The sequence below is a fragment of the Podarcis vaucheri genome (genome assembly GCF_965113315.1).
Source record: "Podarcis vaucheri genome assembly, chromosome: 17".
In the NCBI taxonomy this organism is placed as follows: Eukaryota; Metazoa; Chordata; class Lepidosauria; order Squamata; family Lacertidae; genus Podarcis; species Podarcis vaucheri.
This window is the reverse complement of record NC_138755.1, coordinates 20,742,868-20,757,688: the sequence shown is the minus strand read 5'-3', so window position 1 is coordinate 20,757,688 and position 14,821 is coordinate 20,742,868. Positions and strand designations below refer to the sequence as shown.

At 44.0% G+C, this 14,821-nt stretch overlaps 1 protein-coding gene across 2 annotated transcripts in view; it reads right to left on the bottom strand.

The window, feature by feature from the left end:
- Positions 1-2,118: 2,118 nt before the first annotated feature.
- The window catches only part of JAK2 (Janus kinase 2), an 87,045-nt gene continuing 74,342 nt past the window's right edge, over positions 2,119-14,821 (bottom strand). For both annotated transcript variants that reach the window (XM_082204599.1, XM_082204600.1), the window contains 6 exons: positions 13,910-14,099; positions 12,616-12,740; positions 11,186-11,358; positions 9,492-9,609; positions 7,260-7,373; positions 2,119-5,068 (listed from right to left, as the gene is read on the bottom strand). In XM_082204599.1, the coding sequence (XP_082060725.1) occupies positions 4,961-5,068; positions 7,260-7,373; positions 9,492-9,609; positions 11,186-11,358; positions 12,616-12,740; positions 13,910-14,099 (828 nt within the window). In that variant the 3' untranslated portion in view covers positions 2,119-4,960. The remainder of the gene's footprint in view (positions 5,069-7,259; positions 7,374-9,491; positions 9,610-11,185; positions 11,359-12,615; positions 12,741-13,909; positions 14,100-14,821) is intronic.

Here is a 14,821-nt window from a genome sequence, read left to right as displayed (position 1 = left end):
CATGAGGAGATTGGTGGGGAAGATGAACCCAGTGCCATAGATGGAAAACAGTGCAACAAAGAAAAACAGATTGAAACTGACCCCATACAACATGGCTAGTCAGAGTTCTGGTGCTTCCTGGTAGAGTTTTCCCCCTGTTCGCCAAGAATTTGCAAATGTCATAGACAAAGGTTCTGAGATTATATCCACAAACTCCTTTCGTACCATTTTACCAATCTTGGGTTAAGTACATCTCATTGCCATCACAATCCTGCTAATCTCATAGAGAATATATGGTTTATCAGAGGTATGTGAGCTACAGAAAGTAATTGGTCTCTCTGCTAAAGGAATTTGATAATTATATTGTGTTGGATAAATATGTATCCAGTTGTGGATGTCATGTTGCTAAAAAAAAGGACTTTATTATTATATAAATTTTCTGGGTGGTCCCTTCCAACTATTGGATTCTGTAATTCTATGGACTTTTGGTTCCATATGTGAGCTTTATTGCACTTAATTCCATAGTTTTCTCATTATATCTTGGGTGCAGAACTGCATCAGTCCATTCACACCACTGTCCTATCCCCCTTCTTTTCGTTTTTCTTTGTTGCACTGTTTTCTGTCTATGCCACAGGGCAGACCATGGCAGATGTCTGGAATGAAAACGGTTCATCTTCCCCACCAGTCTAATCATGGGTCCCTTGTTCTTTAATACTTACTCAATTAAGGAGGCAGCCCAGTATCTTTGGGAGGGTTTCTCCTCTGGTTTTAGAATTCCTGTATCATTCCCCCCAAATTTAAGAAACCCACTGTGGCGTTTGCCTCCTAGGTGGGTCATATGGAAAGGGTTAAATGCATGTGATGTGATTGGCCAGAGAGAAAGTGAAAGGAGTTAGAGTGAGAGTCGGAGTGTGTGGGTCAGTTGAGAGTTGGTGAAGGAAGAGGGAGGATTTAAGTCTGTGAGGGTTGGTCGTGTTGTGTGGTGAGAGAGTGAGAGGAATTGTTAGGTGGAGTCAAATAGCTAGTTGGAATAATCAGTTTGAAGTTGTTAGGAACACATAGGACAGTTAAGGAACTAAGATTAAGAAACTGCCAAGAAAAATTAACTGAAACCATAAGCTTGTTCATGCCTATAAATAAACTTGATTATTAGTTAATGTTAACAACTGTCTGGACTCCATGTGTACCCGAGGGAAAGGGGTTGGTGGCAGTGAAAAAGCAATCACAGTGGTGGCACAGGGTCAATGGACAGTCAAACGTCCGGGGACCCTGTGTGATCGCCACACCCACCTAACCAAAGTCAGTTAGGGAGATGCCTGAGGCGGCAAGAAAAAAGATAATAAAGGAAATTTCTGCAGGGCAGATGGCCGGCCCCTTTGAAAGTCCCCCTATTCCTAATCTGCATCTCTCACCATTAGGGATCGGATCCAAAAAAGCCCCGGGGGAATTTCGCCTTATTCACAACTTCTCTTATCCCAAAGGAGGCTCTGTAAATGACACTATCCCAGCCGAACTGCGTTCTGTGAGATATGCCTCCTTGGACCAGGCCATTAAGCTCATTAGGAAATTTGGTAGGGGGACCCTGCTGGTGAAATATGATGTAGAATCTGCTTTTTGTCTTCTTGTTGTACAACCTCAGGATTTCCAATGGTTGGGTTTTAAATCTGAAGGGGCCTTCTATGTCGACAAGGCAAAGCCTATGGGATGCTCAGTGGCTTGCGCCGCCTTTGAAACATTTAGCACCTTTATAGATTGGACTCTTCACTTCTTTGCTGTTCAGTCCGAAGGCCTCAGGTTTTTTTGAGGAAGCTTCAAGGATCACGCGCCAGTGGTGGGAGGGTTAAAAGCAGAAGTGAATGGAGCAATGGTTGCTATGCACAGCCCTCTCTATCCAGGCAGGCAAGCGTTATTATCCAAGCTCAAGACACATTCCAATCAAAGGAAAAACACTGGAGGGGAACGTGAATCAGAGACCGTGAGAGGTGTGGCCTGGGGACAGAGGTTTTGGCCAGATAAGAGGGCCTGGAGAGTTGCATTTGGCCTCCTGGCCTGAGATCCCCCCCACGATTGCAATCACAGAAGTGCTCAAAAGATTCCCACCATCATCATGAGAATGTAAGTCAATCATACTATACTAGATCAAACAAATACATTTTTATTTACTTAAAAACCACTATGGAAGAACTCTTTGTTGCATTACACAAAATTCCCTGAGGTTTCTTCCTTTTTTAAAAAAATATAAAATATGGAATATGAAATCCTTGATCACATAGAAGATGCGCTTCTGTCATGGTCAGACGGCTGCATCTGTTTATCCTGGTACCTGTTGTCGCTTTAAACCTTATGCTACTATGATTTCGGTTAATACGGAACCTAAACAAAAACAATACACGTAAATAGTCTACAAAAAAGAAAATATATTTCATGTACAACCTGTTTTAAAATCAACTTCAAAGCAATGTACAAATGTGCAATGTATTCGACCAAAAGCAATTTAAAAATATACATTGTGAAACTGTCTCTTATAATGCAAACATTTCCAGCCATTTAAACATAATGTGATGTTACAAAACATGGCTACCCACAATTTCAATCCCACGTTCTCCTCCTTCTGCCAATCCCCGGCAGTTGCTTGCATAATTCTCTACTCTTACAAATAAGCGCGTGTGAAACACCCCTGAATGATAATCTCCTGCATGTGTGAAAGGAGAGCTTCACACGTACCCAAGAGCCATTAAATCAGCACATGCCAGAGCACACAGGGGCACAAAATATTGGTAGACTGGAGCTCACTTGCTAAGTAATTGCAACTTTTGGAGGTACTTCTTAGCCTCATGCAAAACTCACATTGGTGCACCCTCCTCCATTTTTGAAGTAGGTACATAAGTTCATAGCACATCTAAGCACGTTCTGCCATACACCGAAGTACATTTCAAGTTTTCATTCCGTCTCCATAGTGGAAAGCAACAACCTCTTTCAACCGACCTCCCCCCTTTTTGATTTTAGGAAGCAAACATCTTCTCAGCACCTTCTCCCAAGGAAGATACTTCTATCACAAGTCACCAAAGCAAGGCTTGGTGGGCAACCAAGAGGAAATACCCAGTGCCCTTCTGTTAAAGTACTCTGGCCAGCTCTGAAGCGGACAGCCAAATCATTAGGGGCAAGAAAGAGAGTCTGATGCTACTACCTGCTTATTACTCTCCGCGTTCCTAGGCTGGCAAATGCAAATTTGCGCCACCGAGTCCGGTGCGCAAGGAGTTACAGTGGCTTTACATTTAATTCACAACTTAGGCTGTGTACAAGTAAGGAAAAATCACATGGCTACCCTTACACAAAGCCAAATTGTTCAGTAACCTGAAGAAGACTAGGAGGGGCCAGATGGGTGACATTTGTTCTTCATAACATCGGAAGCCTGCTTTCTATTTCGTGCTGACTGGGTCACCCAGTAAAAAGTTGAAGAGGGTAGAAAGGAAAAATGCACCATCCATGAAGGTTGGCGAGGCTAACAAAGTTTAGCATGGGGAACATATTAAGCTGCTGCCGATGACATGATTTTAAAAAACTGTGCCTTAAGGAAACGCAGTCAGCGCTTGACATATCCACAACATACATAGGAAAATAGACTGCTATATATACTTGTTCATGTAAAAATGCAATTTTCAGCAGGTGTTTGTTTAAAAAAATATCTCTTCTTATTTGTTCCCTTTCCTTTGAAGTATTTACAGTACATCGCACTGCCTGAACAGACATCTCTTCTCTGGCTGGCTTAGACAGGCACACAGAAGTTGCTTAAACGGCTATTTTTCTTTCTTTTTTTAAGCCTTTCTTCTACACATTAAAGCCGTAACGGCATGACAATGTAAAAAAAGTTTTAAAACTAATAAACAGCAACAAACCCTTTCATAAAACAGCGGCTCTTGTGCAATGCATGGAACAGAAGGCTAAATCGCTCAGATTTCACTGCAGGAAAAAGTCAAAAAGGTATTCCAGCTGCTTCTTTCTGCAACTCAGGCTTACTCAGCAATGGCTTGCAGGGCACAAAACACTTCTGCAACTGAGCCTCAACTTTGTACTGCTGCCGTGTTTTGAGCGGATCTTTTGCTGGCACAGCATTGGGCAGTTGTATGACATAAAAGCTATCGCCAGGACCCATCAGCAAACTTCTCTCATCCTGACTGGTGCTTTGTGTTTCTCTGCTACACTTATATTATCCTTTTTATATATATATAAAAAATCTTTAAGTCTCTCACAGAATTGCATAACTGCACACACCTAAAGAAATGTTCATTTACGCAAAGGAACACACCGTTCCAAGCTACGTGAAAGGTCGCCTCGTCTGGTATACCATCACCTCTTACGGCAGGCAAAAGTGGACAAAGGTAGCAGGGGGAGGGAACAAAATAAGGGGTAGCGAAAAGAGGAACCCATGCACTGGTAATTCCATTAAGTGCAAACATTTGCTCTTTTTCAAAGTGGTGCAGCTGGAAGCGCAAAGTCTTCTGGTAGCTGTGCTACCAGAAACCTTGCAAGTCAACTGCTGCTGAAGAGTCCTATATATAGCTTAGAAGTAAGTCTCATTGGTCAATAGCAATCCACAAGTAAGCAGGCACACGATTGCAACCTAAATCGCCCAATCTTCTTATCTTTCCATAACTCCCCTGTCTGACATCATCATTTTTTTCTGCAGTTGTCCTATTAGGCAAACCACGGTGATGCTTACTGATCATGCTGCGCTATTCTGCTTCAAGATAAAGGGGGGGAGAGCAATTCCTTTGCTATCAAAGTGCTTTTCATCAATGCATCGCGCTAGTATTCCCGATGAAGAAACTAAGCCGCATCCTTCGTCATCACAGGCGAGGTTGGATGGGATTGTTTTGCTGCCGTCTCTGAACGGGTGTGGGATAAGCAACGATCTGCAACGTCCCGAAGAACAGGACACACTTGCTGTGCGACAGGTCCCTTTGGGTGAATTCCGGCATGTTCACCCACCCATGCTCTCCCTTATGAGATCCACTCTCAGAGCAAGATCCCTGAAGGAGGGTCTCAGGCTGGCGCTGTTGTTCCAGCACTCCGTCATGATGGCATAGACCTTGGCAAGAGAGAAAACACCAGTATGAGATGAGCAGAAATAGAAGAAGAAGAGTTTGGATTTGATATCCCGCTTTATCACTACCCTAGGGAGTCTCAAAGCGGCCAACATTCTCCTTTCCCTTCCTCCCCCACAACAAACACTCTGTGAGGTGAGTGGGGCTGAGAGACTTCAAAGAAGTGTGACTAGCCCAAGGTCACCCAGCAGCTGCATGTGGAGGAGCGGGGAAGCGAACCCGGTTCACCAGATTATGAGTCTACCACTCTGAACCACTACACCACACTGGCTCTCAGTGCGGTGCGAATACTCGTGCGAAACCTGTCAGCAATCCCAGGCCAGCACATTTCTTCCATACCTTATGCAAATCCCCTCTCTTCATGGTTTCCACCATATACTATATCATCATCATTAGTATAATTAATAATAATAATAATAATAATATAATTTATTTATACCCCACCCATCTGGCTGAGTTACCCCAGCCACCCTGGGCGGCTCCCAATCGAGTGTTAAAAACAATGCAGCATTAAATATTAAAAAACTTCCCTAAACAGGGCTGCCTCCAGATGTCTTTTAAAAATAGGATAGCTGCTTATTTCCTTGACATCTGTTGGGAGGGTGTTCCACAGGGCAGGCGCCACTACTGAGAAGGCCCTCTGCCTGGTTCCCTGTAACCTCATTTCTCACAATGAGGAAACTGCCAGAAGGCCCTCGGAAGGCTGGATCTCATAGAATTTATATACCACCCTATACCCGGAGGTCTCAGGGCAGTTCACAGAAAAGATAACAATATATAAAATCAAAATAAGAACAATAACCCAGTAACACCATCCTCCACCCACAAAAAAGAGCCACATTTTAAAAGGGTATAGAATCAGGTCAATCAAAGGCCTGGTTAAAAAGCAACGTTTTTGCCTGGTGCCTAAAGGTGTTTAATGAAGGTGCCAGGTGAACTTCCCTGGGGAGAGCATTCCAGAGATGGGGAGCCACTGCAGAGAAGGCCCCATTCTCGTGTTGCCACCCTCCGGACCTCTTGAGGAGAAGGCACATAAAGGAGGGCCTCAGAAGATGATCTCAGGGTCTGAGTAGGTTCATATGGAAAGGGGCGGTCCTTGAGGTATCATGGTCCTGAGCCGTACTTCTCCTCCATAGGCAAGGTGAAGTAACGACGAAGAAAAGGGGCTGCTAAAGCTATTACCCTCCCAAAAAGTGGTCTGTCTGGAACAACTAGCTCTACTATTGACTTTAGCCAGGCATAGGCAAACTCAGCCCTCCAGATGTTTTGGGACTACAATTCCCATCATCCCTGACCACTGGTCCTGTCAGCTAGGGATCATGGGAGTTGTAGTCCCAATTGATTTGGGAGTTGTAGTGCCTATTGATTTTGTTCCTAGATTCCAGTGTAGGCCAGCCAAACCAAAAGTACAATGATAGGCAGGGAAACATCCACTGTATAGCCAAGACTTATGTGGAACATCTACTTCATCAAGGATGTGGCTCCTGGTGATTGGGCGTTTGGTTTTTCTGGGCAATAAGCCAAGAGGAATTTGTTCATTTACAAGTAAGGTAAAGGGACCCCTGACCATTAGGTCCAGTCGTGGCCGACTCTGGGGTTGCCGGCGCTCATGTCGCTGTATTGACCGAAGGAGCAGGCGAACCAGAGCAGCGCACGGAAACGCCGTTTACCTTCCCGCCGGAGTGGTCCCTATTTTTCTACTTGCACTTTGATGTGCTTTCGGACTGCTAGGTTGGCAGGAGCAGGGACCGAACAATGGGAGCTCACCCTGTCACGGGGATTCGAACCGCCGACCTTCTGATCGGCAAGTCCTGCGCTGTGTGGTTTAGACCACAGCACCACCCACGTCCTCCACATTTACAAGTAGCTGTTTGCAAAAGCAAGCTTTGTAAACTGGAAATAACGAATGGATTCTAGATGGCATTGCACTTCCACACTGCCTTTCTTGTTTCTAAAAAACTAAGTGGCTCATGAATGAGAAAGCCCAGGTTTTTGGTTTTACAACAAAACTTTTGAAGGATGGGAAAACTGCCCACACTACTAGGCTTCCAGGTAAACAGCGGGGCAAGTGTTCTGCTATGGTTGTCTCTGCCACAGGAACAATTCAGAGGCACACCATGACTGACAGCTACACCAAGTGAGAGAACAGCATGATAAAGTGATACATTCAGGTACCTCATCCGGGCATCCATCGGGTCTGAGCAGCCTTCCGTTATTCTTCAACAGCTCTATCAAATGGAACACAATCATCTGGTTCTGCTTATCATTCCCAATCATGCGCATGAACTCCTAAAATAAAAATTCCAAGTTGAATTTCCGTTCAGGTTAATGACATCAAAGCATCAAAGGATTACCCAGTTCATAGGAGGAACTATGCAGAAGGCGCACTAGTCTTTGTTGGATAGAATGCAATATGTCACAGAGGCAAACCTTTAAGGCCTATAGAACATCCCTCTTTCAAAAAAGTAAAAAAAAAAGTCTATGCCAATCTGAAGGTTTTGCAGACACAAACTTGCTTTTATTTATTTGGAAAATTTATGGCCTGTTTTTCAACATTTGTTCCTGCAGTAGGTTAAAGCTGATTTTTAAAAACAAAACAAAACACTAGAGCAACAATAAAATACTATCAGAGTTAGTTTTTTTTTTAAAAAAAGGAGAGAGCTGGTGTTAATATATTTAGTTATAAAAGGCTTACTTGTTTAAAAGGGCCAGTCTCCCAGATTTACATACACCAAACCTGGCAACTAATTCCAAATCTTGGAGCCAGCTACTGAAAAAGAGCTACTTAACAGGGGGTTGGGAAAACAAGGGAAAAGGTATTTTCTTCTGTTATTCTGGATTCAGACTGTAAAGAACTTTGCAATTTGTTGGCCTGGAGTCTGCATGAAGCGCTCAACCTCCTTCGGAATGGTTGCTCCAGCCAGAAGAGAACAAAAATGAATGGGTGGATAGATGAAGATGGGGGGAAAGGATTAATGAAAAGTGCATTTATGTGTGGAGAGAGGAGAGGAAGAGAGAGGATGGGGAAAGAGAAAGCGTGTCCCACCCATGTTGCTTTCACCATGCTCCCCTACTGGTGGCATACTGCCCCATACCACTTTCTGCCCCAGAAGTAAATCTCAGCACCTTGAATTTAGGCTGGAAACACACCAGCAACCACAGTGCTAGGAATCTTTGCTACGAACTCTGCAGCAATACTCTGGCCCTGCTGACATTTCTAAACGGCCATCAAGGGCAGTCCCATGCACAGTACATTGTGCTTAGAGCATGCCTCCTCCAGTGTAGACATCCCCAGGCATTAAGATCTGCCAGGGGTGGGAGTGCCATCACCGGTGGCTTTTGCGAAGCAGCAGGGCATGGAGGGTCTTCTGCGTGGTGGCCCCCCCCGGTTGTGGAATGCCCTCCCTGCTACAAGACACATCTCCTTGGAGGGTAGAGGTTGAGATCAGAGTATTACTCCCTCTGCAGTGTTGCTGCTGGTTTTGCTTCCTGTGTGACAGGATGTAATTGACGATTCAGCTGTTATGCCACTAAGTGGCTAACTTGTTTGAGGCTGCTGGTAATCTGAGAGCGCATGAATTGTGGGCTACAAAAGCATATAAATATCTGCAACTTCAGACGGCCCTAAAAGGCAGAAACAAACATTTGCGGGGAAAACGAGACCCTGCAGTATTTTGTGCTGATCAGCAGCTTGGAGGGAGGAGATTGTGATCCTCAGCTGACCGCAGCTCAGCAGGAGAGAAGAGGGAAAGTGAGAGATTCCTGCTGTTAAAAGTGAAAAACTTATGGGAAATGATATATAATGAGATGAAAAAGATGTTGAAATATACATTTATTAAGAAACCAGAAGCATTTTTACTAGGCATTGTAGGAGATGAGATTAATAGACAGGACTGTAAGTTGTTTTTATATGCAATGACGGCAGCAAGAATATTATTGGCACAAAAATGGAAGCAAGAAGAATTACCGACGATAGAAAAATCGGCGGATGAAATTGATGGACTATGCAGAACTGGGTAAATTAACTGGAAGGATTCAAAACCTGTGGGATCAGAGATTCTTAGAAGTCTGGAGTAAATATATGAACTATTTGAAAAGTAATAGTAATGAACAGATTATACCAGTAGGATTGCAAGAAGTTTTGTAAGGAGAATTATATGAAATATTACAAGAAAGACTATGAGGAGAAATATTAGTTGATGATAATTAAGAGTAAAAGAGAAGCAGGGAGAAACAGGAGTCCCTTTCTCAATGTGCAGCAGAGAAGCCAAGGGAAGTAGCTGTTAACTCCTAAACACTTTGACTCAACAAAATATGGCCTAGTAGGGGCAAAAGGTTCCCCACCCTCTTCTAAAGGGGATAGTCATAGCCCTAGACCAAGTATACACATGTAGGTTATATACAAACCGCTGGGGGGCTTTTGTTCTTGTCTATATATGTGAAGAGTTCATAGAGGACCACACCAAAACTCCACATATCAGAAGCCACAGAAAACTTGTTGTCCGTCAGTGATTCTGGAGCATACCTATAGCATAAGAAGCCGGGGGAGGGGGGGGGGAGAGGAGAGATAGGGGACAGGAGGGGGGAAAACAACAGATCTATAAAACGAAAACAATTTAACACATTATACCCTTAACAAATCAATTCTGTGTCCAGGGCGGCTGTCTACCAGCTCCATCTGGTACGCCAGCTGAGACCCAACCTGCCTGCGCATTGTCTCACTAGAGTGGTACATGCTCTGGTGATTTCCCGCTTGGACTACTGCAATGCACTCGGCGTGGGGCTACCTTTGAAAGTGACTTGGAAGCTACAACTAATCCAGAATGTGGCTGCCAGACTGGTGTGGCTGCCGAGACCATATAACTCAGGTCCTTAAAAGTCTACATTGGCTCCCAGTACGTTTCCAAGCACAATTCAAAGTGTTGGTGCTGAGCTTTAAAGCCCTAAATGGCCTCAGCTCTGTATACCCGAAGGAGCATCTCCACCTCTCTTGTTCAGCTCCGAGAGCCTTCTGGCAGTTCCCTCAATGGAAGAAGTGAAGTTACAGGGAACGAGGCAGAGGGCTTTCTCGGTAGTGGCATCTTCCCTGTGGAATGCCCTCCCATCGGATGTCAAGGAGATAAACAACTATATGACTTTTAGAAGACACATGAAGGTAGCCCTGCTAAGGAAAGTTTTTAATGTTTGATGTTTTACTATGTTTTTATATGTGTTGGAAGCTGCCCAGAGTGGCTGGGCTAATAATAATAATAATAATAATAATAATAATAATAATAATAATAATAATAGGTAGGTAGTCGTGTTGGTCTGCCGTAGTCGAAACAAATATATATTTTTTCCTTCCAATAGCACCTTAGAGACCAACTAAGTTTGTTATTGGTATGAGCTTTCGTGTTGCATGCACACTTCTTTAGATTCACTGAAACAGCAGTCACCAGACCCTTATATACAGTGAGAGGGTGGGGAGGGGTATTACTCAGAAGGGTGGTGGGAATGGGTGATTGGCTGATAGGTGTGGTGAACCTGTTAACGACTGTTAATGACTGTAATTGGTCTTACAGGAAAAAGTAAGGGGTGAGATGGCTAATGAAGTAAGAATCTAATGTCTCTATTCAGACCAGGTCTCTCCATGGTTTTAAGTTTGGTAATAAGTTGCAATTCAGCAATTTTTCTTTCCAGTCTATTTCTGAAATTCTTTTGTAATAAGACAGCTACTTTGAGATCTTGTATAGAATGTCCTGGGAAACTGAAGTATTCTCTTACTGGTTTCTCTGTCTTGTGATTCCTGATGTCAGATTTATGTCCATTTATCCTTTGGCGTAGGGTTTGGCCACACCTCTCAGCCAATCACCCATTCCCACCACCCTTCTGAGTAATACCCCTCCCCACCCTCTCACTATATATAAGGGTCTGGTGACTTCTGTTTCAGTGTATCTGAAGAAGTGGACATGCACACGAAAGCTCATACCAAGAATAATACTCTAGATTGAGTAAGTTTTAGATGCATCGATTTATTAAATTCCAAGGGCCAAATAATTTATGCAGTATTGCATTCCCCCCAAATCATTTGCCTTGTAATCAAGCAGCAGAGAGAAACATACCAAAATATGGGACTCTCTCCTGGTTCCTTGACTTTGTAGTATTCTTTGTCCTGAGGCAAAACTTTTGTCAAGCCAAAGTCTCCAATTTTAACTCTGTTTTCATTCTCCACCAAGATATTCCGTGTTGCTAGATCTCTGTGAACGTATCTTTTTGAACCCAGATACTCCATACCCTGTGCGTACACAAATGGTGTTATGAAATCAGTGTTGATGGGTTTAATAAATACTGGTGGCCGAAGAGATGATGAGCCATGTAATTAACGCCTGGCTGTCAGAATCTCCCCCCCCCCCAATGCTTATGAACATCCCGCATATCAACATAATCCTATGCTATTAGGAAACAATTAACAGACAGGAAGGAATAGGCAGCAGCTGTTCCTAAAGTTCACCATACCTCTACCAAACCGTGACCCAAGTACCACTAGATGTCACCATTGTGTCTGCTGCAAAGCAATTGTGCAGAACGCTGAGTTGATCAGCAGCGTTCTTGACCTTGCTGCATACAGCACTGACATTATAGACACACAGCTATCGTTCTGACCCTGAGAATAACCTCATCCATTTCATTGATGCTAGAAATTCTAAGTCTTCTCTCTCAGAACCAAACATTTATTTTACGTGTGTGTCTTTACATGATTCTCCTGTTTTCCATCAGCGGGGGTGGTTCCCTGCGAAATTGTTCCATTTCTTTACTCCTCCCACATTCATTTCTGCAAATTTCACCTCGTGCATTGGACGAAACGTGGCCAAGAAATGCTCTGTGGGCCAGCAAAGGCTTGTTTATGTGACGGCTAAGCAGGCGAAATGGGAACTCTGGAGCACAACATGACAACATCTGCAGAATAAATCTGCTGTCACCTCTATGCTGTTTGCTGCCTGGCATGAGTGAGTGGAAGAGAAGAGGCAACAGTTGTGTTTTCGATTATCTCCAAGTTTCCTCCAACTTTATGGTTCTATGACACTGCACTGTACTGGGAAGGAGAACTGCAAACAATCTGCCTGAGCGTTTACAGTGGTGCCCCGCAAGACGAATGCCTCGCAAGACGGAAAACTCGCTAGACGAAAGAGTTTTCCGTTTTGGAGGTGCTTCGCAAAACGAATCTCCTATGGGCTTGCTTCGCAAGACGACAATGTCTTGCGAGTTCCTGCTGGGTTTTTTTCCCTCCCCCCCCTTTTTCTAAGCCGCTAAGCCACTTATCAGCTGATCCGATCAGCAGATAAGCCACTAAAAGCCGCTAATAGCGCTAATCCGTCAATGGGCTTGCTTCGCAAGACGAAAAAACCGCTAGACGAAGAGAATCACAGAACGGATAATTTTCGTCTTGCGAGGCACCACTGTATAGAGTTTGCGGCAAACAGCTCCGGTTCCCACACCACTTGCACCCACAGCAGAATTTGGTAGAGTTCAAGATACCAGTAAAATGTATTACCTTACATATTTGAGAGGCATAATGCAAGAGTTTCTTATGATCCAACCTGTCTTTGTGCTTCTGGAGATAGTCTCGCAAACTTCCGTGGGGCAAGTACTCCATTATCAATTTCAGATTTCTCCGGCCTTCCCAAACATGTGACGAAAGAAAAGAAAAAAAGATTCAAAATTATGCTTTACAGAGCTTCCTTCATATAGCACGTTATAAGCAAAATACACAGACCATCTGCAGCATATATGCAGTGGAAGATTCCATTATGGTATTCTTTTGCCAAAAATCAAATTTAGCTAAGCTTGCTGTTTTCCAACTGTGTAGAAAGAAACTCTGAAGATCGTGAAACAGCTAGTTACACGAGGAAGATGTGTTTGATGAGTAGTAAGTAGAGTTACATGCTGCTACTTTAACACGGGCAACACTAAAAGATAAAGTTCAAAACAATGACAGCCCAAAATGGGCTACCCTGGCAAATGCATTTCTGGAATGAAATGAAGTTGTGTAGCAAGGGTTGACAGTGCCCGGGGCTGCATGAAGTGAGAGGGAGTGAAATGGAAGGAGTACACATGCACATTCAACTGCCTAAAAGTGTCCCTGTCACCCAGGAGATTGCAGTCACAGAGATTAAAAAAGAAGAGTTGTTCCATTGTTTGGAGAGGTCACTTCCTGGTTCACACGAAGAACATGTTTTCAACGGAGCCCAGCGAATGGGAGCGCACAGCTGTATTGAAGCAGCAGGCCGGGAGGCTGGCGCCGCAGCAATTTAGGCTGCTGTACACGCCCCCTCGAAGGCACCTGGTTGGGTGCCTGGCCGTGGGCGCCAGCCAGGTGAGTGGGAGGCAGGGGGCGTACGCCCCCTGCTTGAGGCGGAGACCGGCTCCTGCCCACAACCACTCCCCTCTCTTGCAGGAGGAGAGTCTTTCCAGAATTCCCTGCGAAGAGGGATTTTGACTGTTAAAACCATGCAGGGAAATGCAGCTCAAATGCTGGATTAAAAGCTAAGCCTTAAACAAAGAAGGATGCAATGACATTTACTGAAGCCACATCTCGTTTAGTTGATGTTTTGGAAATTGTTGCAAGTATATGCTAATAATTGCAGAGACTCTTGACAGTGTGATCGTGGCTGCTCTTTAAAATGTGAACAGGAAAGGTCACACTCTAATTTAAAGAGAGACTGTTCGGACATCTCCGAATTCATGCTAATGGGGAACAACTAATACACGCTAATGGGGAACATCTGATAAGTTATCAAGGGATTGCTAGCTTTTGCTTAACAAATAACATTAGAAAACGCATGTACCGGCACTGTAGCACACGCCTTTGTACTTCACAATGTTGTCATGTTGCAGAGATTTAAGAATTTCGATTTCTCTTTCGAAGTCCCGCAGGTGTTCTTCCGTGCTGTGCTGCAGCTTTTTAACAGCCACCACTTCCCCTGTGTCGTCCTGTAGTGGGTCATACCGGCACATCTCCACACTGCCAAAATTCCCCTGCAAGGAATATGAATAGAAACATTTATTTATCAAGCCCGGGGGCATGGCGGGGCAGAGGAGGAACCCTGCACTATTGTTTTGACAGCTGATATATTTATTTTTTATTTTATTTTATTATTTTTATTTTATTTTTTATGATATATTTATTTTTTATTTATTTATGAGACTCTTGAGAGTCCCATGGACTGCAAGAAGAACAAACCTCTCCTTTCTTAAGGAAATCAGCCCTGAGTGCTCACTGGAAGGACAGATCCTGAAGCTGAGACTCCAATACTTTGGCCACCTCATGAGAAGAGAAGACTCCCTGGAAAAGACCCTGATGTTGGGAAAGATTGAGGGCACAAGGAGAAGGGACGACAGAGGGCGAGATGGTTGGACAGTGTTCTGGAAGCTACCAGCCTGAGTTTGACCCAACTGCGGGAAGCAGTGGAAGACAGGAGTGCCTGGCGTGCTCTGGTCCAGGGGGTCACGAAGAGTTGGACACAACTAAACGACTAAACAACAACATATTTATTTTTAGGAGCCATCCAACTCATCCTATAGTTGTAAGCTGCCCTGGGACTTGATGGGCAACAAAATCCTAGAATTGAAAGAAAATACGATGGGTTGTTTCCCCAGTGCCACACAGTACAATTCGTGCCTGCATAATGAGTGATATAGCTGGTGACACAGCCAGGAATGGGATCCCACCAATGACTCAATAAATGTCCTGTTTTTGC